General features: G+C 40.2%; 1 protein-coding gene across 8 annotated transcripts in view; it reads right to left on the reverse strand.

The window, feature by feature from the left end:
- Dlg1 (discs large MAGUK scaffold protein 1) overlaps positions 1 to 24,481 on the reverse strand; it is a 204,465-nt gene that overhangs the window by 122,988 nt on the left and 56,996 nt on the right. For all 8 annotated transcript variants that reach the window (XM_027412872.2, XM_027412879.2, XM_027412878.2 and 5 more), the window contains exon 5: positions 10,103 to 10,267. In XM_027412872.2, coding sequence (XP_027268673.1) covers positions 10,103 to 10,267 — 165 coding nt within the window. The remainder of the gene's footprint in view (positions 1 to 10,102; positions 10,268 to 24,481) is intronic.

Genomic DNA, 24,481 nt, shown 5'->3' on the forward strand with positions numbered 1-24,481 from the left:
AAAGATAGTTCAAAATTAGACAAAATAGTTCTCAATTATTTGCATATATATTTCCAAATTTACAACTTAATCCAGAAGCCTTTAGGTATAATTACAAAACAAAGTATTAAGTAATCTTAGTGCTCAAAGAGTGCTATTTATTTAGAAAAGCAAACACAAAAAGACATATAGACACACAAACAACTCTCACACAAGTAAATACCTTCTGTATGGGCACCACCTAGTGGTCAAATTAGATACAAATTATCTGGTCTATTTTTTTTCTGTATTTTTTAAAAATTTAAATTAAAAACAATCTTATTTTACATGCCAAACCCAGTTCCCTCTCCCTCTCATCCTCCCATGTCCCCCACTAACCCCCAATCCCACCCTCCATCCACTCCCCAGGGAGGGTGAGGCCTCCATTGGGGAATCATCAAAGTTGGATACAAATTATTTGGTCTTAGTTTATGGCCACCCCAACAGGAAATGAAAACTGGAAAAAAAAAAAACATTTAAATGAAAAAATCCTTAGGGCTGGAGAGACAGCTCAGTGGTTGAGAGCTTGTACTGTTCTTTCAGAGAATCAGTATTAGATTCCCAGTGCCCAAATCAGACAGCTTTACAATCACCTGTAATTCCAGCTCCTAGGGATCCAATCCCTTGGGGGGTGAGGGGTGTGGGGGGGTGCATATGTGCACAACAAATGCACATATCATTTTAAAAATATTTAAAAATGAAAAACCCAACACTTATATGTTCCAGAATTGTAAAAATGGGTTACTTTCAAAATTGCTCATTATTTACTTAAAACAGGAATGAGTATTTTCTAGAACATTCAGTAAAAAGGCTTATATTTGATTATAAACTTTCTTCTATGTTTGGTTTGATAATTTTTGAAAAACTATTAAGAGCTACTACATGACTTCCTTTTGCAATATTCTCACTACTACTGTATAAAATGTATGCAAGCAGGAGAAAAACTTTCCCATAGACCCTTCTCTATCTTTTATTTCAAGTTTCTCTTAACAACATTCACATTGGAATTTTTTTTTTTTTGTAGCATTGTATCACTAATTTCTTTACTGAGACTTTCCCCAACATTAGCCAGAAAGTACTCTTTCCAGTTTCTTAAATGATAAAATCATAATTACCTTCATACCTAGTTCTGGATGAACTTTTGACAGCTGTAACTTGTTATTAGCTCAATAATGAGAGCGATGAAGCAGTACCACATAAGAACCTAATGACACAGGATCTCATGTTGGCACATCTGTCATCACAGCAGCCCTCTCTATGCCGTACCCCTATTTCTGTGTACCCTGGTACACAGAACTCTAATGCTGGTCTCTTCCACACAGTATTTCCTTCAGGGGTTGTTTCCAACTCTGTCTGACTTGTCTTTCTTCCAACACCTTGTTTAAATGGCGACTTTCTTAAATAATGTAATTCCTCCTGTATTTTATATTGTACTTGAGGTTTGGTTTTAGTTACCAACTGACACAATCTACCATCATCTGGGAAAAAAGACTCAATGAGGAACTGTCTGGATTATAATGGCCTGTGGGTCTGTCTGTGGGGACTAATGTGATTAGGGGAGGATGCATCCATCATGGTCGGCACCTTTCTTTTTCTGGGCACAGAAGGAGCAGAGCACTGTGTGCATGATTTCATAGCTTTTTAGTTTGACTGTGGATGCCATGGGAATAGCAGCTTCAAGTCCTCATGCATTCTAACTTCCCTGCCATGATGAGCTAACTGTAACCAGGAATTCTGAGCCAAGCAGACCTCAAGATACTTTTGTAAGGGTGTTTACCCAAGCAGCAGAACTGAAACTAAGGCATAAATCATGCTACACCTAACTTCCCATAAAAGTACTAACCCCTGAAAGTTAAACCATGAATAATCCAGAGTACCTGACTATGTTTTTGAGATATAAGCAAAACTTATTCTAGTAATTATGGCTTGGATTTTTTGTTTGTTTGTTTGTTTCTGATTGCTTTCAAAGACAAACTAGCTGGGTGTTGGTGGCGCACGCCTTTAATCCCAGCACTTGGGAGGCAGAGGCAGGTGGATCTCTGTGAGTTCAAGACCAGCCTGGTCTACAAGAGCTAGTTCCAAGACAGCCTCCAAAGCCACATAAAAAAAAAAGACAAACTATCAGGTCCAGGAGGGCCTCAAATTTGAAATCCTACTGCCTCTGCCTCCAAAGTACAAGCATAACAATTGATTTTTTAAAAATAATCATTTATTAAATGCATTCTTACTGTTTTCTTATGGTTTGAGGAATTTTGTTGTGTTTTTGTCTAGTGTAAGCCACACTGGCCTCAAACTCAGTATGTAGATAAAAAGGGTGGCTTTGAATTCTTATTTCTCTGGCCTCTACGTTCCAGATACAGGACTTACATGCATTCAACATCATGCCTGACACTGAATTTTTTTTTACATTTTGATCATTAGCTTCTATTAGAATTACGAAGATTGAAGCAGTACCTTCTCAATATTCAGCTCAGCAAATCAAATCTTATTCAAAGATATTTCCCATAATTGCAAAAATAATAATTGGAGGCAGCATTAACCACAACAAAAGATACATGAAAAAGCCACATCGGGGCTAAGTGTGGTGGTGCACACCTTTGATCCCAGGACTCAGGAGGCAGAGGCAAGTGGATCTCTGTGAGTTCAAGGACAGCTTGTTCTACAGAGTGAGTTGAGTTCCAGGATGGCCAGGTCTATTACACAGAGAAACCCTATCTCAAAAAAAAAAAAAAAAAAAAAAAAAAAAAGAAAGAAAGAAGGAAAAAAGAAATAAAGAAAGAAAACCACATAGAAGCCTATTATTTTGAAAGTCAATCTAAAAATTTAAGTTAACAACAATGACAAAGTATTAGAAGTGAGATGTCCCCAATGACTTGGTAACGCTTCTAGAAGCCACTGGCTAATAACCACCAACAACAGTGGTGCTAGGGATGGTGTATCTCTGTGTGTACTACTGGTCAAGGAGCACCCAAAGGCCCCTAAAACAACACAGGCTCTTGCCATTACTTTTGGTTGTTCGTGAGATGGTAAGACCTGATTGCTGAAGATACAACATCTTGGTTGTAAGACAGAAATCAAGCTAGAACTGAGCTGGAAGCATTAAATAACGCTAGGGTGGATGCAAGCTGCTAGAGGGGAAAGGGTGAACAGTGGTCTTTTGTTTGTTTTGTTTTTCCAGACAATATTTCTCTGTGTAGCCCTGACTGACTGTCCTGGAACTCACTCTGTAGACCAGGCTGGCCTTAAACTCAGAGATCGGCCTGCTTCTGCCTCCCAAGTGCTGGGATTAAAGGTATGGGCTGCCACTGCCCAGCTAACAGTGATCTTAACTATGAACTACAACACCAACCTGCCAGACAAGATTTGACCCCTGGTTCAATAGTAGCATGACTGGTGGGGGTGGAGGTGGGGGTGGGGGTGATCCAACTACTCTCTAGTTGGATGAGTCCTGATCCACAAAAGGGAATTCACAGCTACTACTGTAAATCTGGATAATAACCTGTGGCTAAAAAGGTCACAGGCTCTTGGAAAAAATTTTACTACTGTTGTTTATCTATACTAACATGGTGTGGAACTACTGTCTACATTGTTTATAACCACAGATAAATGTTAATATTAATTCATCAGAGAAACTTCTCTGTGCAATGCATAGTGGTGAATGCAGAGAGACTCACGGCTGCTCAGGGTGCTAAAAACAAGACATACTTGTATGCTCAACCCTAAACAGGATGTCTATGTTTTATTTTTTGTTATTACATTTTTATTGTGTACGTGTGTGCCATGGTGCATTTGTGGAGGTCAGAGGACAACTTGCTAAATGAAAATAGTTCTCTTTCTACCATATGGGTCCCAAGTATTAAACTCAAGGTTATCAGGCTTGGCACCTTTACTCAGTGAGTCAGAGAACACTGCAGAAGAAGGTATGGAAAGAACCTAAGAGCCTTAAGATAGGGAAAAAAAAAAAAAAAGTTGTAAAATGCTCTCTCCTGGACATGGTACAGCAAATAGGTATTGTGGTAGTTTGAAAGAAAATGGCACCCAAAGGGAATGGTACTATTAGGAAGTGTGGTCTTGTTAGAGGAAGTATGTCACTGTGGAGGCAGGCTTTGAGGTCTCATATATGCTCAAGCCACACCCAGTGAGACAGACCACTTCCTGCTGCCTGTGCAAGACATAGAATTCTTAGCTACCTTTCCAGCACCATGTCTGTCTCCTCACAGCCATGTCCCACCATGATGATAATGAACTGAACCTCTGAACTGTAAGCTACCCAACTAAACCTTTAGTAGAGTTGCTGTGGTCTTCTCTTCACAGCAATAGAAGCCCTAACTGAGACAGGAACTGACAGCAGTTACGGCTGTCTGCACTGGGCCTGTATAAGATGAAGACTCATCAATAATCAGCCAAGGATTTAGGAGGAGATCACTGGGGCCTTACCCATGTGTGCTTAATTATCCAAATATGTGTTGCATTTGTTTCACCTTGCCTGCCTAAGACACCTAATTGATCTAATAAAGAGCTGAATGGTCAATAGTTAGGCAGAGAAAGGATAGGCAGCACAAGCAGGGAGAGAGAATGAATAGGAGGAATCTAGGCTCAGGAAGAACAGGAGGAGGAGGAAAAGAAAGGAAACAAGGGAGATGCCCAGGGCCATCCATGCAGCCACCAACACGAGAAGCAGTGACAGTGAAATATATAGATGGAAAGTAAAAACCCAAGGCAAAGGTAAATAAAGAGAAACAGGATAATTTTAAGTTGAAACAACTAGAGAACTAATAATAAGTTTCTGTGTCGTGATTTGGGAGCTGGTTGGTGGCCCTAAAAGAAAAAGCCTGGTACAGAACTCTAATAATTTTACTTAATAATTATTTATCCACTCTTACTATTTCATCTTTCAAACAAGTATTTTATGAGGTGATTGCCACAATAATTTACTCACAGGTAGGAAAAGAAATCCTCTAAATTTTTTTAATTTGCAATTACATCATAATACAGTCTATCAAATATGGAGAACTTACAAAAACGTTAATCTGAGTTCTAGTAATCTATCTTAAAGAAATGTCCCCATACATCCCCCCCAGATTATTCCACTACCTCTTTATTAACCCTAGTAAAAGAGGAAACAGGGAGAACCCCTGCTTGACAAGAGGCCAAGACAGCAACCTGAAGTCCAGGTAGGCTTCCACTCTTCCCAACTCTGTTGGTGCTCCTCCCCCCAGAATTATCCCCAATCCACCCTCTCCCTCCTCTTGGATGAGTCCCAGCCTGCAAGTTGGAGCAGAGACCCCCTGATCAACCAGAGGCCACGTCAGCTGCCAGAAGTCCAGCCCCCAACTCCAGTAGAAACCCCCTGCTCAATCACCAAAGGAGATCAAGGGATACAAATTGGAAAGGAAGTCAATGTATCATTATTTGTAGATTATATGATAGTTACAAAGGGACACCAAAAGTTCTACCAGGGAACTCCTACAGCTGATAAACACATTTGGTGAAGTGGCTAAATACATGATTAACCCAAAACAAAACAAACCAGTAGCCCTCCTATATACAAAAGGACTAATTAAGAAATCAGGGTTACAACACCCTTCACAATAGTCATAAATAATATAAAATATCTTGGGGTAATGCTAACCAAGCAAGACTTGTATGACAAAAACTTCACAGATAAGAAGAAAGAAAACGAAGAAGATATAAGAAGATGGAAAGATCTCCCAGGCTCATAGGATTGACCTAGTAAAGATGGCCATCCTACCAAGAGCAATCTACAGATTCAATGCAATCCCCATCATAATTTCAAAACAACTCTTTATAGACCTTAAAATGACAATATTCAGCCTCATGTAGTAAACCAAAAAAAATCCAGGATAGCTAAAACAATTGTGAATAAAAGAACTTCCAGAGGTATCACCACCCCTGATTTCAAGCTGCACTACAGAGTTATATAGTAATAAAAATTGCATGTTATTGGCATAAACACAGACACGCTGATCAATGAAATCAAATTAGATCCAAACATAAAGCCATACCCCTACGGACATCTGCTTTTTTTAAATAAAGAATCCAGAAACACACAACAGAAAAAAAAGAAAGAAAGAAAAAGAAAAGAAAGCATCTTCAACAAATGGTGGTGGTCTAACTGGATGTCTGCATGTAGAAGAATGTAAATATATTCATATTTATTACCCTGCACAAAACTCAAGTCCCATCGGATCAAAGATCTGAACATAAAAACGGATACACTGAACCTGATGTAAGAAAAAGTGGGGGCATAGCTTTGAATGCATTAGGTAAAGTCTTGACCAGACACAGATACCGCAGGTAGTAAGATCAAGAATTAATAAATGGGACCTCATGAAACTGAAAGGCTTTTGTAAGGCCTGTCAAAGACACTGTCAAAGGACAAAACAGCAGCCTACAGAATGGGAAAAAGATTTTCATCAACTCCACACTCAATAGAGGGCTAATATCCAAAATATATAAAGAACTCAAGAAACTAGACTTCAGCAAACCAAATAATCCAATGGGGTACAGTTCTAAACAGAATTCTCAACAAAGAATCTCAAATGGCTGAGAATGTTCAACATCCTTAGTCATCAGGGAAATGCAAATCAAAACGACTTTGAGATTCCATCTTAAAGATCAGTAACACCAGTGACAGCTCATGCTGGCAAGGATGTGGAACAAGGGGAACACTCCTCCACTGCTGGTCAGAGTGCAAATTTGTACCATCACTATGGAAATCAGTATGAAGGTTACTCAGGAAACTGGGAACTGATCTACCTCAAGACCCAGCAACACCACTCTGGGACATATATCCAGTGAATGTTCCATCCTACCACAAGGACACCTGGTTAACTTTGTCCATAGCAGCTCTATTCACAACAGCCAGAAACTAGATATCCCTCAACTGAAGAATAAAGAAAATGTGGTACATTTACACAATGGAGTATTATTCAGCTGCTAAAAAAAAATGACACCATGAAATTTGCAGGCAAATGGATGGAAAAGATTTTTTAAAAAAGAAATCAATGAATGATTCTTAATGATGATCTTCTATACTCATAGATAAGTAGGTACCTTGTCCAGTTATCATCAGAAAGTGATGTAATTGAAAAAAAAAAGTGGTGCATAAGAGAAAGAAACCATGCGACAAAGTTCAAGTGGAAGGGTTTTTTATTGGGGGAATAGGATTGTAAAAAGGGGGCAGGAGAGGCTTGGATACAGGAGCAGCGTAAGAGAGTAAAGAGAGGCAGGAAGGGAGAGAGAGGGAAAGATGGAGAGTGGGAGAAGGGGAGAGAGGGAGAGAAGGAGAGAGGCGGAGTGGGAGAGAAGGAGAGAGAGAAGGATGGGAGCGTGGGCAGGGCCCTTTTCAAAGGGAATATAGTGACTAGGCACAGGTAGTGCTCTCAGTGGCAGCAGCTGAGGATGTATCTTATCAGGACTCCAAGGGCAGGCCAGTACAGATGCCTGAATATTAATAGAGGCTTTGCCTATCAGCTGATGGGAGGGAGAGGATGCAGGGACCTACAGCCAAACAGGAGTTGGAGAGAGAGTCCAAGTTAGGTCTCCATCAGGTCTCTTCTCTTAGAGCACCTGCAAAAGAGGTGGAGGATTTTGGGAATGGTGGTGGAGGGGCCAAGGCCATCTGGAGAGCTCAGCCTTCGGAATGGAATTAACTAACCAGAGCTCATGGGGTCTCACAGAGACTGAATCAGCAACTGTGGAGCCTGCATGACTCTGTGCTAGATCCTCTGCATATAACTTATGGTTGTAGGGCCAAAGGGTCAGCCAAAGAAGCCTACTTTGGCCCTGACATCAGAGCCAACTCTACCTCTGACCAACTGAAACACAAAACCAACCAATCCCTGAGCAGGAAACCAACCAATCCCTGAGCACCCTGAGTCTGAACCCATGAAAGAAACACACCCAGGATCTGAAACATGAGCCAGGGAAAGAACCCAGAACAAAAGAAAAACACCCTGACTCAAACCAGTGCCAAAGAAACACACTTTGCCCCTAGAATCAGAGCCAGTGAAAGAAATAAGCGCTGGCCCTAAAATTTGAGCCAAAAGGGTAAAAAGGACCACTGAAAGAAACACAAGTTTGGCCCTGAAATCAGAACCATCTCTGCCCTGACCCACTAAAGTAGCCAATCCCTGAGCAGAAAATCCTCTCCCTGGAAAAACTCTGCCCCTAAGAAGTCCTATATAAGCCCCTCTGCCTGTTCAGTTGCTGGCTGTCCTTTACCACCACGGCAGAGGCAACCACTCTCTTGGACTCCTCCTTCTCAAATAAATCTCTTTCTCAAAAGAGTCTCGGGTGAAGACCTTCATTTACCATCACAGAATAGAACCTGCAGAGACATTTGGTCCCTTAGGGGGACTGAGAAGAAAAACCTTGCTGAGACATTTCCTCAGAGGGGTTGAACAAGGCTGAGCAGAAGAGAAGAACAGAAGACCAGAAGAAACTTGCTGAGATGTTTTGAGCAAGGCTGTAGCAGAAAAAGTAGCAACTTGCCAGAGCTGGAGGAGACTGCTACATTTCTGCAGGGGCTTCCCCTTCAGCCGAGCTCTGCTAGGATGCTCACTCAGGGGAACAGAACAGAGCTCAGCTGTACGGATTTCTCCAGGAGAGGAGCAAGATTGTTATATCCTGCAGGGAAACCATCCCTCACTGCACCCAGTTCAATTTTTAATCTTCTTTTATTTTGGGAGTGAAGGGATTCTCTATGTAGTCCAAACTAGCTTTGAAGTCACTATGTAGCACAAACCTGACTTTAAACTTGCAGAAGTCTCTCTATCTAGCTCAGCCTTCCAAGGTATGGAGATTATAAGTGTATGGCACCATGCTGGGCAACTTCATAACCTTCTCCACAAACTTTAAAAAACACTTGATACAGTACTGGGTATGGTGGACCAGGCCTGTAATCTCAGTAGCACTCAGGAGGCTGAAATAGGAGGACTGAAGAGCCTAGGTGAGTCTGAGCTATAGGGAAGGAAGAGAAATGTTTATAAACAATACTTACAATAAACCTAAAGAATTGCTATCAGAACATGGAGGGGTTTGGATAACAACAACAAAGAAACATTAAAAAATAAACAAACAAAAACCTCACTCAATTACAAACTGGCCAAAATGATGTTCCATACAAAAGTAAACAAAAATGTCAAGCAGGCAAGTCCCAAAACAAGAAGCCTGACTGGTAAGTGTATCCCAGCTCACTAGCAAAAAAACGGGTGAGTACATTTTCGTCACAATGAGATGCCACTTCAAAAGAAAAATAGGCCACTCTGCATTTATGAGAATACAGACCAATTAAAGCCTGTATCTTGCTTTTCTTTCTTTCTTTTTTTTTTCCTTCGGTTTTTTCAAGACAGGGTTTCTCTGTGGCTTTGGAGGCTGTCCTGGAACTAGCTCTTGTAGACCAGGCTGGTCTCGAACTTACAGAGATCCACCTGCCCCTGCCTCCCAAGTGCTGGGATTAAAGGCGTGCGCCACCAACGACCGGCGTATCTTGCTTTTCAAAGTAGAAATTATACAAATATCATAGTTGGCACCATTAATGGGGGGAGAGGGGTCCTATGTGTCTCTCCTGTATTTTTAGCTACCAATAACCTGAAAATAATTCAATACCAATTAAAAGTGAGAAAATTATGAATGCTTATAAAATAGAAAACTCTAGACTGTGAACCTAAGTAATAAGTTGTAGAAATATAATGTGCACAAAAATGCAAGTTGATATATGAATCTGTTATATAAAGTTCAAAATATACAAAACAGTACATTGATTATAACCCTAAATATGTAGTAGAACTTTAAAGGTAAACATCACATTCAGGATTCTGATTATTTATGAAGAAAAAGACAAGACCAAGAAAATTCACAAATGGAATTTCAAACATTATGTTAATGAAATGTTTAAAAAGGAATTTGAAATACTATTAAATAACATGAAATTCTTTATGAGTATAAAACTAAAACCAATCCAAAGAGTGGGGAATTTACATGAGCTTGAACAATTATTTATAAACAAAAGTAACATCTATGTTATAGCAATAAACAATAATAACAGTTATTATCCTACCTTTACTGGTGAAATATGAGAATGAGAAACAAATCCATGGACATTCTCTATTTCTGACAGGTTCTTCTCTGAGACATGAACCAATTCTGGTCCTAGCACCTCATTAGTGACTGGTGGGGAAATGTGCTCTGGAGGAGGTACCTCTTCATCCTGATACCGGTACTTCTGTGAAGTAAAGAAAACTAGTAAATATGAAGAAACCCTAAAACCAAATGATGATTTTCATAACTATTCAAATACTAAGTATAAGAAATATAAAAGTGTTTTGTATGGTTTGTTTTATTCATAAAATTTTTGAGAAACAGGATTATTTTAAAAGTCTTGATAAAGGTTTAAAAACTGCAATAGAAGCTTAAATATTAATTTGTTCATTTCTTTCTTATCCAAAATTACATATAATATGAAGTCAGCATGAAAATCTGCTTATATAGCTAAATTTGTCTGGTTTCTTGTTCAGTTAACTTGCACAAAAATAAGGCAGTCAGCCATTTCAATTCAGAAGTGAAAATTAGCCCAGCAGAAAATAGCATTTTCCTTTACTTAACAAGATAATCTTAATCAATGTTTGTGCACAGATAGACAGACACATATTTCTCTTTTCTTTTTGATCTTTTTTGTTTGTTTGGGACAGGGTCTCACTCTGTAGCCCTGACTATGTAGACCAGGGTGGCCTCCAATACAGATTCACAAAGATCTGCTTGTTTCTGTCTCCCAAGTGCTGGGATTAAAGGGGTGCACTGCCACACTCAACCCTATAAAAACCTTTTTTGGGGGGAGGGGGTTGAGACAGGATTTCTCTGTGTAGAGCCAGTTGTCCAGGAACTCAATCTGTAGACCAGGCTGGCCTGGGACTCACAGTGATTGATCTGCCTGCCTCTGTCTCCTAAGTGCTATAGGATTGAGGGTGTTTTTTTTTTTGGGGGGGGGTGAGTGGTTGCAATATAATTTTAAAAGTCTAACATAACCTTTAAAAACCAATTTATCTCACAACACATAAAAATGAATTATAATAATACGAACTGGAAAAATATAGTGCATTTTTCAATGTAGGTTATATTTGTTTTCTACAAAAAATTTAAACAAAATAAAACACACTCAGATTAACCTACAATAAAGAAAAAATAAGGTATAACAGGAAATAAAATAGTCAAACTATTACTGGTCACTAAAAGCTATTCTTACAAATTATTAGAAAAGAATAGTTAGCAAACACAAATAAATATGCTTAAAAGTCACACAAATGGGGCAATAACTTATAGGAAAATGCTCAACTTGTTAAATAAGCAGGAAAGATGTCAGCATGAAGAAAAATGTGCAAAATTCACCACATTCATACTAAGTCTTTCTGGAGGGCAGTATGGTAATGATTCAAAGGCTCTGAAAATATCTTTATTTCTTTGCCTAGTAATTCCACTTCTAGAAAATAATCTTAAAAACATTATCAATGATACATATGTAGAAGAATAAAACTATTTCTCACTCTGCACAAATATCAACTCCATATGGAGTTCACAATAGTTTTAAGAGCCAAGTCAGATATCCACCTACAGAAGAATGGACAAAGAAAATGTATGCACATGTAGATACAGAGAATTCTTTTAGCTATAAAGAAGGAAGTTTACAGGAAAATGAATGCACCTGGAGATAATTAGGCAAGTCAGTCTCAGGCAGGTAAACGGTACATGTTTTATCTCATTTGTGATTTTTAGACTTCACATAAATACATAAAATCATTTAAGTACACATGGTGTGAAAGAATTTAGGGGAACAAAGATGACTAACAAGAGGAGAGAGGGGAAGAGAAGGGGAAGACAGTGCTGTATGGGAGAAATATGCTCAAATGTACATTATATACTTGTATGAAAGTGTCTTTATGTAACCTAGTATCATTTTCAGTGAAAAAATAGAGCACAGAAACAACAAAAAGAAATATTGTCAATGAAGAACATAAATATTAGCTCAATATAAAATAGTGAGTGGCCTAGCAAGAGATGCCTTCTGGTGTAATAGTGGTATGAATGCAATAACAGCAACCAACAGGCAGGCAAAACAGTTTCCTGACTGCTACACAAGCCAGAACCCATACCTGCTACCATTACTGGGACCAAAAACCCATGGCTGTCTAGGTCATAGTCCCTATAGGAGAACCTAGTATTATTATTATGCTAAGTGTACATAATAATAAACTGTACCCCAAGTTCTTATCTTAACACAGATTAGCGAATCTCTTAACCCTCAGAGAAAGTTCTTTTTGCAGTAGATAAATACATTACTCAGTTGGGTGGAAATACTCGTAAATACTCATGGCTCTTAAATTCCCTCCTCCCACCCCAGACATAAGAATGAAGTGTTCGTAAGAACTGAAAATAAGCACTTAGAACTTAACTCACAAGTGCTTATAGCAGCACTACTCACAGTAGTCCCAAAGCAGTTCAAATGCCAATTAACTTATGAATAAACCAAACATTCTTGATATAATACTATCTCTATAGAGAATGAACTGCAGATCTATAATACATGTCTTAGCTAGGACTTGTACTGTTGTGATAAACACCATGACCAAAAATAACTGGGGGGGGGGGGGGCGGAGATTGGAACACAGTCCAAGAATGGAGTCTTGTGAGGAGATTTCTGAGTCCTTGTGAGAAAATTACAAGAAACCAAAACAAGAGTCTATGATCTGTTTCTTCAAAACAAGTAATTGTTCTTGGATTCCACTTCCATGTTCCTCCTAGGTGTAGTGGATAGGAGAGAGTTTACTTGTTAGTTTTTGCCCCATGCATCTTGCTGACCATGTGTAGCTTGCCCACCATCGAGGCTTGTCCCTGTGATTGTACACTTTACTAATGAGACTTAAGTCTGTCTCATTTACCTGCTCCACTCTCCCAGGTCCAACCACCTCTAGAGCGGTAAACAGGAAAAAAAAAAAAAAAAAAAGGGTTTATGTCATTTTACAGTTTGTAGTGCACCACTGAGGCAAGTCAGGAAAAATCTCAAACGGCAGGAACTTGACAGTAGAAGCTCATATAGACGTCATGGAAGAATGCTACTTACTTACAGGTTTGTCCCTCATGGGTGGTTCAGCCTGCTTTCTTCTAGCACCCAGGGGTAGCAACAACCACAGTGAGTTGAGCCCTCCTACATCAATTATTAATCAAGAAAATATACCACAGATCTGCCCACAGGCCAATCTGGTAGACACAATTTCTCAGTTGAGGTTTCCTATTCTAAAGTGACTCTAGCCTGTGTCAAGTTGACATAAAAATAGTCAGTACAACACAGAGATCTGAAAACATTATGCTATATACAAGAAGGCAAACACAAAGGCTACTATTTGCTTTCTATTTTGATAAAAGCCATGACCAAAAGCAACTTTGGGAGAGAAGCTGTTTATTCAGCTCATGTGACCAGATAATAGTACATCACTAAGATAAGAACTTAAGACCATGGAGAAACGCTTGCTTTGCCTTTTTTTAAAAAAATAAAACCTAGGACCACTTGCCCAGGGGTGGCACTACCCACAGTGAGCTGGGCCCTCCCATGTCAATCATCAATCAAAATGACCCACAGAGTTGCCTACAGGTCAATCTGAGAGGCAATTCCTCAACTGAGGTTCCCTCTTCCCAGATGATCCTGTGTCAAGTTGACAAAACACAAACAAAAACCCAAAATAAACCAGTAAGGCTACACACTATAAAACTACATTTATAAGAAATGTTCAGAGAAGTAAACACACAGATCCAGAAAATAGAGATGTTGGCCAGGAACAGGGGATAGGAATCAATTGCTAATGTGTTTGGAATCTCTTTTATGCACAATGAACACATTCTGGCAGAAGTTGCAGAACCTTCTGTGCATAGAACTGTATTTTCTACAATGTACCAGGCCTTTTCTTTTAGGTCACCAACCAGCTTCCAAATCATGACCCAGAGACTAATAGTTCTGAATGCTTGCCCTAACTTAGGCACGTTTCTGGCTAGCTCTTTTAACTTAAAATTAACCTGCTTACCCATCCATCTTTTGCTTTGGGACTTTTTACTTTCACTGCTTGTGTCTGGCTGGTGGCTGCCTGGGTTTAAGGCCCAGGAGTGTCCCTCTTTCACTCCTTGGAGCCTAGATTTCTCCTACTATGTATTCTCTGTCTTCCTGCCAGCCCTGCCTATCCTTTCTCTGCCTAGCTGTTGGCTATTCAGCTCTTTGTTAGACAACCAGGTGCCTTAGACAGGTTAAGCTAAAACTAATGCAACACATCTTTAGAAAATTAAGCATACATCTTTACATTGTTAAACAATGGCAGCATAAACAAAAGTAACATACCTTTACACATCTAAAATAATATTCCACAATACTACAATGGTAAATTTCACCTAGTATTTGTTGCAAATAATCTTTGTGAAAATGAAAACATCCTATTTCTAGTTAGTGGAAATCTTGGTCTATAACTGAAGAGCATTTCATTTTCCTCAGTGACACAAGCACAATAATATGTGATTGTTTTCATGTTTCCATCTATTTTCATTTGCCTTTGTATGTTCATCAGTTGCCAGCTATGAACTAAGATGAAAAGATACTGTCATTAGGAGCATTGGGGGAGGGGAGAGGGAACTGGGAGAAAGAGATGGGGAGGAAAAGAGGGGAGAGGAGGGCATGGTGGAGCAGGAGGGTTGAGTCTGGGGAAGAATAGAGGAGAGCAGGATGGGAGATAACATAATAGAGGGAGCCATTATAGGTTTGAGGAGAGATCTGGCACTAGAGATTCCCAGAGATCTACAATGATGACACCAACTGGCAATCTAAGCAATAGTGGAGAGGCTACCTTCCTAGAGCCTTCATCCAGTGGCTGATGGAAGCAGAGGCAGACACCCATAGCTAAGCACTGAACTGAACCAGTTGCAGAGAGGGAGGAGTGATGAGCAAAAGGGTCAAGACCAGGCTGGTGAAACCCACAGTAACAGCTGACCTGAACAAGGGGGAGCTCATGGACCCCAGACTGATGGCTGAGACGCCAGCATGGGACTGATCCAGACCCCCTGAATTCGGGTGTCAGTGAGGGGGCCTCGGCAATCTATAGGGCCTCGGGTAGTAAATCAGCATTTATCTCTTGCATATGAATGGACTGTGGGAGCCCATTCCACATGGAGAGATGCTCTCTCATCCTGGACATATGGAGAGCCTAGGCCCTGCCCTGGATATGACAGACTTTGGAGATCCCCCATGGAGGGCCTCACCCTCCCTGGGGAGGGAAAGGAGGAGACAGGAGGGGGAGGGAGGGCGGAAAGGGAGCTGGGATTGACATGTGAAGCAAGCTTGTTTGTATATTAAATTTTAAAAAGGAAAAAAAAGATACTGTTATGTGCTCTTATGATGGGACTTACCAAGTACATATTGCAAAATACTCCATTTAATAATTAGGTGGATGAAAATGCTACATTTCACCGTGTGGCACACACCTTTAATTCCAACACTGAGGAGGCAGAGGCTGGCAGATCTCTTGAGTTCAAGGCCAGCCCCGTCTACAAAACCAGTTCCAAGACAGCCAGGGCTGCTGTTACACAGAGAAACTCTTGTGGCAACATGGGTGGAACTGGAGATCAAGTTAAATAAGTGAAGCACAGAACAACAAAAACTAAATAATATAGAACTCCACTGATGTGTGGATTCTAAAAGTGTGGTTTGTGTAGCAAAGCACAATGGTGTTCAAGTATACTGTGCACTTGTATTTTGTATCATGTATGTGGTGTGTATATGTAAAAGAGTATTCTTAAATAAGAACACTTTAAGTTACCTATTAATGTTTACTGATAGGTTTCAAGGTAGCATTGAATACTATATTTTAATGGTATGGGGACATATTCATTACTTTTCAGTATGTTCAAACTAACTCAAAGGTAGCCTGTGGGAATATTTATTTTTAGTCTTGAAGGCTGGAACAAAGAAGTTATAATAGATAAGAATTATAAAATACAGTAAAAAATAATCAATAAAATGGAGTCTAAACTTGATTTTGGCTAATTTTGCCAAATGGAGTTGGGGGCGGGGAGTGAGTATGTTAGCTACATGTGTGGAGAGGCCAGAAGCTGAGTGAGGGGACTCTTTCCTCACTCAGCTCTCCCCCTTCTTTTTCGAGACAAGGCTTTACTGAAGCTGAAGATTGTAGTTTCAGCTGGACTGGCCAGGGAGCACCTGGAACCACTGATATCTATATCCCAGTGCTGGAGTACAGGCTGCGGTGGTTTGAAGGAGAATGGCTCCCATAGGCTCATATATTTGAATGCTTGGTTCCCAGTCATTGGAACTGTTTGGGAAGGATTAGGAGCTGTGGCCTGTTAGAGGAGGTGTGTCATTGGGGGTGGGTTTGAGGTTTCAAAAGCCCATGTCATTTTCAGTGTCTCTCCCTCTGCCTCTTGTGCTTGTGAATAATGATGTAAGCTCTAAGCTATTGTTTCAGAACCATGCCTATTTGCCTGCTGCCATGCTGCCTATCATGAGACTCACCCTCTGATAATGTAAGCCCTTAACTAACTTTCTTAAAGGTTGCCTCGATTGTGGTGTCTTATCACATCAACAGAACAGTAATGAAGACACAGATCACAGGCACAATCCACTGTACTCATGTGTTATGGAGATATGAGCTCCAGTCATCATGCTTAGCAGAGCAAATACATACTGAGCATCTCTCCACCCCAACTAGTAGTGTTTTTAAAATCCTAAATTCGGGCTTGCAGAGATGGCTCAGAGGTTGAGAGCATTGGCTGCTCTTCCAGAGATCTTGAGTTCAACTCCCAGCAACCACATGGTGGCTCACAACCACCCATAATGAGATCTGATGCCCTCTTCTGGAGTGCAAGGAGACATGCAGACAGAACACCATATACATAATAAGTGAATAAATCTTAAAAAAAATAAAATAAAATCCTAAATTCTATCAGACATATATATCTCCCATGTTACCAGTAAGAAAAATTCATTTTATGAAGTCAGTATTACCCTGATATCAAAATTGGGTAAGTATACAACAAGAATAATTACAGACTACTATCCCTAATGTACACAGATGCACATTTTTTTTTTAGCAAAATACTTTTACACTGAATTCAACAACACATTAGCACACATACATGCACACCATTCCACCCTGACCAAGTTTGCAAGGAAGTGAGGATAGTCCACATATAGAGATTAGTAATGAGAAGCTGGCACATAAAGAGAATCATATGACAGGAATCATAATCTGTGTGGAATAATCTTTTCGTACACTGTGAAGATGTGCCACTCTGATTTGTTTAATAAAAAGCTAAATAGCCAACAGCTAGGAAGGATTTCTAGGTAAAGCGGACTCTAACAAGAGAAGAGGACTCTCCAGCCAGGTGTGGAATAACCAGTATGGGCAAAATAGAAATGAGGTAATCAGCACATTAAAGAATGTAGATTTAAAAATGTGGGTTAATTTAAGTTATAAGAGCTAGTTAGAAACAAACCTAAGCTAAGGCTGAGCTTTCATAATTAATAAGAAGTCTCCATGTCATTACTGGGGAGCCAACAGTCCCAATGAAAAAATTGGACTACAAATGGGCGCCTAATGTGGGGGCTCAAGTATCCAAGGGCCTGAGAAAGCTAAGAAAAGTTCTGGACAAAGATGTGGTTTTCTAGTCCTGGAGTTTCTCAGGCGGGCTGGTGCTTGACAGCATACAGAGGCACAGCTATTGGCTGCTGCCTGCGGGCTGGAGCCAGCCACCAGCACCATGAGCTAAGCTGAGCTCCCCTGGCCACTGACATACCAGTTTAAACTCTGGCAATCAGAGAGTGCTACAAATGCTGAGTAAGACTGATCCAGGCCAGGCGTTGGTGGCGCACGCCTTTAATCCCAGCACTCAGGAGGCAGAGGCAGGCGGATCTCTGTGAGTTTGAGGTCAGCTTGGTCTCCAGAGCAAGTGCCAGGACAGGCTCCAAAGCTACAAAAGGAAACCCTGCCTCGAAGAAAAAAAAACAAAAAACAAAAAACAAACAAACAAACAAAAAAAACAAAAAACCTCTAAACAGGTTGAAAACTTTGGTGTAGACTCTAAAAGGGAAAAAAAATGGCTATAGGCAGTCATAGAAAAAGTAGTTTATAAATAAGATAAAGTCTTTAAAGAAAAAATAAAATAAAAAGGAATAAGTCACATAACGATGGATCCTATATGGTATCTTGTTGACTTAAAAATTTTTGATTGCTGATGAGCGGACAATAGCTACTAAGACACAGTGGGTTATCTAAACTACTAAAAGCAACCTATATATATTTTTAATTGTATTAACTTAAAATGGAAATAAAAATATGTTACGGTTGTTATGCTTTTGTTTTCACAGAAAACAAAAGGTTGATAGAGATCAGATTTGATTGAGAAAGATCCCCTGAAATCCTGTCTACAGATATAAGGAAATAAATCTAGAAAAACTACAAGACTGGTGACATATATTTTACCTACTCAAACATAAAACAACAACAAAAAAATCATCTTTGACTGGCTTGTGTACAACATACAGTTCAGATAGGTATATAATGCAGATAGGTATGTTACCTTTGAACGTTTGTGTGTTTACAGAGCAAGGAAACCAGAGACCAAGGGAAATGGGTGGCCCAAGTGATCCAGCCTCTCAGAGAGCATCTGTTGCAGTTTCCTCAGAGTTCTGCATTCAGAACAGCTTCAAGGCTGCTGGCTAACCTCACAGTTTAGCCTCACAGACTACTCTAGCCAGACACCAGATAAGCCTTGCACCCTCCCATCACACCAAGACTAGAAAACAGCTAGATCTCCCAGGACTTGATCATTAACTTAATTTTCTCAGGGTCTCCTAAAGATGTTGCCACCCCCCCCCCAGACAACAGGAAGCAATCTAGAAAACTCTGGGTCCACATTCCCAAGAGATGGGATTTTTGGTTGTTGAGTGGGTTTTGGATGTTTGTCATCATTTAGGGGGAGTTAGTTACAAATTGTTAAGGGTCTCAGTCAGGGAGAAAGCTAAACAAAGATTAAATTCAGGGATCTCTTTCTGAAGGGAAACTATGGCATAGAAATGGTGGGTTAAGAGGGTAGATTGTGGAGTCTACTTTTGAACAACCATTCGTCTCAAATATTTTACACTGGTATGGATTTTTGTATATTGATACAAATTTAAGGTTATTTTTATTATACTATGTTTCTACTCTTGTTTAAAGTATTGCACCTATGCAGCTCATTTGAAAATGTATTAAGTTTTAGTCCTTAAAAGCTATTTAGGATTATAAAAACAGGTTAATAGTCATCTATAACAATGGAACTTACGGTCATGTTAGGTATGTTTTCAAGGTCATACAGAGATATATTTTAGATAGATAGGTAACCTTCAAACACTTAAAGGACTGACAGAATATGCATTTAAAATGTTTTAATAGCATAAGGCCTTTCATTACACAAGACACACCTGCTCCTGGCAACACCAATTTACTTCAAAAAAAGGATGATGGGCATTGAAGAACTGCCCTTGCCTCAATTGCTGACAATATACTGTACAAACTGGACCAGCAGGACACAAAAAGATAAGACTGCCAAATTTTTCAAGACAAGGTAGGATGGTCTTTTAAATTCCTGCTTCACTGAAAAGTCTGTCATATATTCTAGGCCTATAGGCCAAAGATGGATGCCCCAACATTACAGAGGAACCTTGGGTGACTGTCCAGGCAGCCAGATGTCTCTGTCATTTCTATAATTTTTGATGTTGCCTTCTCTGCACTTCCTATTTACGCAGGTAATATTATATATTTCTCAGGTCTTTGAGGGAGTTAAAGCACTAGATAATTAATAGTTACAGTTTTCTTTAGTCTTAATAAAAAGTAAATTAGGCACAAAACTTTGAACTCATCAAGATAGGATAGATAGTAGAGCATTTTCTCTGAATTTGCTAAATACAAATGGAGTGGACATTATTAATGTATTTCTTACTTGGTAATTGTTCTTATTGTATATAGTTTCGCATTGTTGGAGTTAGAACCTTTCCTTTTTATTTAGACAGAAAGAGCAAAATGTTATGGAATAATCTTTTTGTACACTGTGAAAATGTGTCACTCTGATTGGTTTAATAAAAAACTAGGCAGGATTTACAGGTAGAGAGAACACTGGGAAGAGGAAGAGGTAGAGGAGCTGCCAGCTGGATGTGGAATAACCAGGATAGGCATAATGGAGATGAAGTAAGTGAATGAAAGTATGGGTTAATTTAAGTAATAAGAGCTAGTTAGAAACAAGCCCAACATAAGGCTGAGCTTTCATAATTAATAAGAAGTCTCCATGTCATTACTGGGGAACTGACAGTCCCAACAAAAAAGTCTGATTACAATAATCATCACAAAGGATGCTAGAAAGGCCTCAGACAAAAGATCAATATCTTTTTATGATTAAAACCCCCCAAAGACCTAGGTAATGATGGTGCACACCTTTAATCTCAGAACTCAGAAGACACGGGCAAGTGGATCTCTAGTTCAAGGCCAGCTGGCTCCTGAGTTCCAAGGCTACTTTAAAGTAGCCAGGTTACACAGACAAACTGTTTCAAACAAACAAGCCCCCAAAGAACTAGGAATAGAAGCATATTTTAATAGCCTTATGACAAACCTATAGCCTAAATGAGGAAAAGCTGGAAGCATTTCTCTAAAATCTGAAACAAGGGTTTCTGCTCTCTCCACTCTTATTAATACACTGTTTTAAGTCTTAAGAGTACTATGCGAGAGAAATACATACAAGCAATCAATCTAGGTTTCACATGTGAGAGAACACATCCAATACGTATCTTTCTGGGTCTGGCTTATTAAATATGGTAATCTCCAATTCTATCCATTTGCCCGTAGATACACACACCTACCACAGACAGACACAAAATAGACCTGGGGCTGTGAAGAGAAAGTAGACTAGTGAGAGAGGACAGGAACAAATAAGAGGAAGTGAATTTGGTCAAAGTGCTCCATGCATTTGAACAGAAACACCATTACAAAGCACATAACTCTGTATAATAAACATACTATCTTTTTAAAGAATGCCTGTTTTCATTTATCTTGTATTTCTACTAAATGGACGAATGATTTAGTGATAGCACTTATGAAATTAATGACTTCAGAAAAATTAATACATAAAGTCAAAGTACACACTGATTCACTCAACACTACCAACTGCTTTCCTTGCCTTTCTCTAATACACAGGCTATTAAAAGCTAACTACCAGGCTTCTGATTCTTTCTTACTATATATAGAGTCCACAGGCTAAGACAGACACAATCAGTGAAACATAAGCAGACACTTACTGGCTTTGTAAACCACATCCCTCTCCCTTTCCTATCTCTTCTTTCTATATTATGTCTAGAACTACAACAGACTCTCAATGAAGCAATGTCAGAACCTGTAACAGCCCCTTACCTCCAAGCTGGTTATACTGGAGAGCAGGGGAGGCACATTCATTTAAAACTGCTGCTATTTTTAGTATTTAATTATTTGTAAGCTCAGCCTTAAGCATGAGTTAGCTGAATAAAGCCAGTCGGCCAGATTGTTCAAATCTACACTGTAAAGTTTTTGGTTTTTGTTTTCCTCCCAATTAGGGAGGAACAGTACAGGGCACAATTATATGAGATAGGAAAACTAACTATTCTACCCAATGGCCTCTAATTAGAAAAACCAAAATCCCCACACTAGATTATTACTTTAAGGATATGATGAGGAGGCAGAGTAAGGAGTCACAGACCTATGTGAACTCTCTCTCTCTCTCTCTCTCTCTCTCTCTCTCTCTCTCTCTCTCTCTCTCTCTCTCTCTCTGTGTGTGTGTGTGTGTGTGTGTGTGTGTGTGTGTGTATACTCCCTCCCTTCCTACCTCTCTCCCTCTCTCTGTGTGTGTACACTTGCACAAAGGACAAGAGAGAACACCAGGTCTTCTGCTGTATTACTCCCCACTTTATTCCCTTGACACAGGGCTCTCACTGAACCTGGAGATGGGCTGGCAGCCAGGAAGACCCAGTGATCCTTGTCTCCACTCCTGCAGACACTGAGAATAAGCTTGCAAAGGGCCTGAGTGCTGGGATCTGAACTCAGGTCGGTCCTCATGCTTGCACAGCAGGTGCTCTTGCCCACTGAGCCATCTCTCCAGTACCATGAATGGAATATCTCTTGAAAATCACCTATTTACCACAAATTCCATACTATAATTGTATATGTGTAAAATGCCCATTAATCAATTTTTAAATGTATTTTTAACATACTTTCTTTATTGATTCTTTGGGAATTTCACATCATTCACCCTAATTCTGTTCAACCCCCAAAAGAACTTTTTTTAAAGTTTTAAAGTTAAAAAAAAAAAACAACTTAAACCCAAACAAGCAAGCAAACAAAGAAAAGAAAAGAAAAAGCAGACTCCTCTTGGCTCCTCTGTCTTTCTCACCTCTCCAGTACCTACCTCTTCATCTGTCCTGGTGGCACCGGGAGCCCGGATGTGTCACATAGTGTACCCTTTTCTCCAATCAGCTTTTCTTGCAAATGCTCTTTTGCAATAAGTCACTGGTCTGGTTTAAGGCCTCTGGTTTCTGGTACACTATCATCACTGGACTCTCACCAAAACTCCCTGCCCCAAGTCAAGGAGATCCCTTCACAAGCTCTAGCAGATCCTAGATTCGGTAGATGCTAGGGTGAGCCAACCCAAAGCCCGGCTGTGGGCCTGACCCTCTCAGGCAAGGGGTGGAGCCAGCTCTCCTATACCTATGCCACTGGGGCCAGTTCTCCCTCTTTCATGGTGAGGGGGTGGGGCCATCTCTCCTGGGTTGGGGTGGCCAGCTCTCCCATGAGGGTCAGGGTTAGCTCTCTTGCTGCAATGTCCAGTGAGGTACAGGGCCAGTGAAGGAGGGGGTCAGCTTAGCATGGCCTCTGACTTCATCATGAATGGTCCCTAAGACCTCTGTGATGACACAGGCCACAGACATCAACAGAGACACTAGCTGTAGCAGACCATGGACCCAGACATGGCCCTCAGCAGTAGCTTGGGTCTGGAAGGCATAGTGGCTCCTCGGTGGCAGAACAAGCCACTCAGATCAGGATGTCTCTGGCTGTGCCACAGCCTCCAGACACCAACATGGCCACAGGCTATGGCCCAGAACCCAAGCTTTGTTTGACCTGTGGTGGCAACATGGATCACGGACTTCAACACAGACCCAGACATGGTCGCCAGCAGTAGGTGGGTCAGGATGTCACCACTGCCCCAGGTGGCAGGGTGGCCCTCAGACACTAACAGGGCTCTAGGTAGCAGCCCAGACCTCAAGCATCCACATGGTCATGAATCTATTTATAACCATTACCAAGCTGTAATAGAAATATAATTTTTAAAGTATTTTTCTTGTTTTTTTTTCCCCCATTGGTTTTTTGAGACAGGGTTTCTCTGTGTCTCTGTGTAGCCCTAGCTGTCATGGAGCTCACGCTGTAGATCAGGCTGGCCTTGAAATCAGAGAATTCCCTGCCTCTGCCTCCCCACTTCTGGGATTAGGGCTGTGCTCCACAACCACACGCCTAAAGTATTTTTCTTATTTAAAATGTACTTCAGCTAGGCATGGTGGCACACATCTTTAATTCCAGCACTTGGGAGGCAGAGGCAGGCAAATCTCCAAGTTCAAGGCCAGCCTGGTCTACAAAGTGAGTTCAAGGACAGCCAGAGCTACACAGATAAACCCTGTCTCAAAATAAATAAATAAATAAATAAATAAATAAATAGGGGAAAAAAAACACAAAACAAAACAGAATGTACTCCGGAAAGTTTGATGTCCAATGACTGTGAAGCAGCCACACAGCTAACTTCCTAAGTATCCGGAGCTGAGGTGTCTTCCTAGTTTGCTTTTGGTTGTTATGATAAAACACTGATCAAAACCAACTTGGTTTCAGAGGAGTTTGTTTGGCTTACATCTGCACATCACAGTCCATCACTAAGGGAAACCAGGGGAGAAACTCAAGCTAATTTGATGCATAAGCTGGGCATCGTACATGACCAAGGACAAGACCATTGAAAAAGTTTGTCATTTGGTACACAGTAGAGGCTGCTGCAGTCAGGGACGATTCTTTGACACTTCTATGCTTCCCAAGGGCTATGTCACACTGCACTACTGTATGAGCTGTGCCACTCATAGCAGGGTGGTCAGGAATTGGATCTCAGGAAACACCCCTGCTGTGATTTAGGTCTGCTGGTACTGCCCCATGGCCCCCATCAAAGCCCATGTAAAGAACTAGCTTCAAAGGACAGAAGAAAATCTATCTGGGAAAAATAAAACAATGAAAACTATACTTTTAAGAATACATAATTTAAAAAATCTTTTATAAATTTATAGTGTAAGTATTATGTTTATGTACTG

Source organism: Cricetulus griseus, chromosome 4 (assembly GCF_003668045.3).
Source record: "Cricetulus griseus strain 17A/GY chromosome 4, alternate assembly CriGri-PICRH-1.0, whole genome shotgun sequence".
NCBI classification, from domain to species: Eukaryota; Metazoa; Chordata; class Mammalia; order Rodentia; family Cricetidae; genus Cricetulus; species Cricetulus griseus.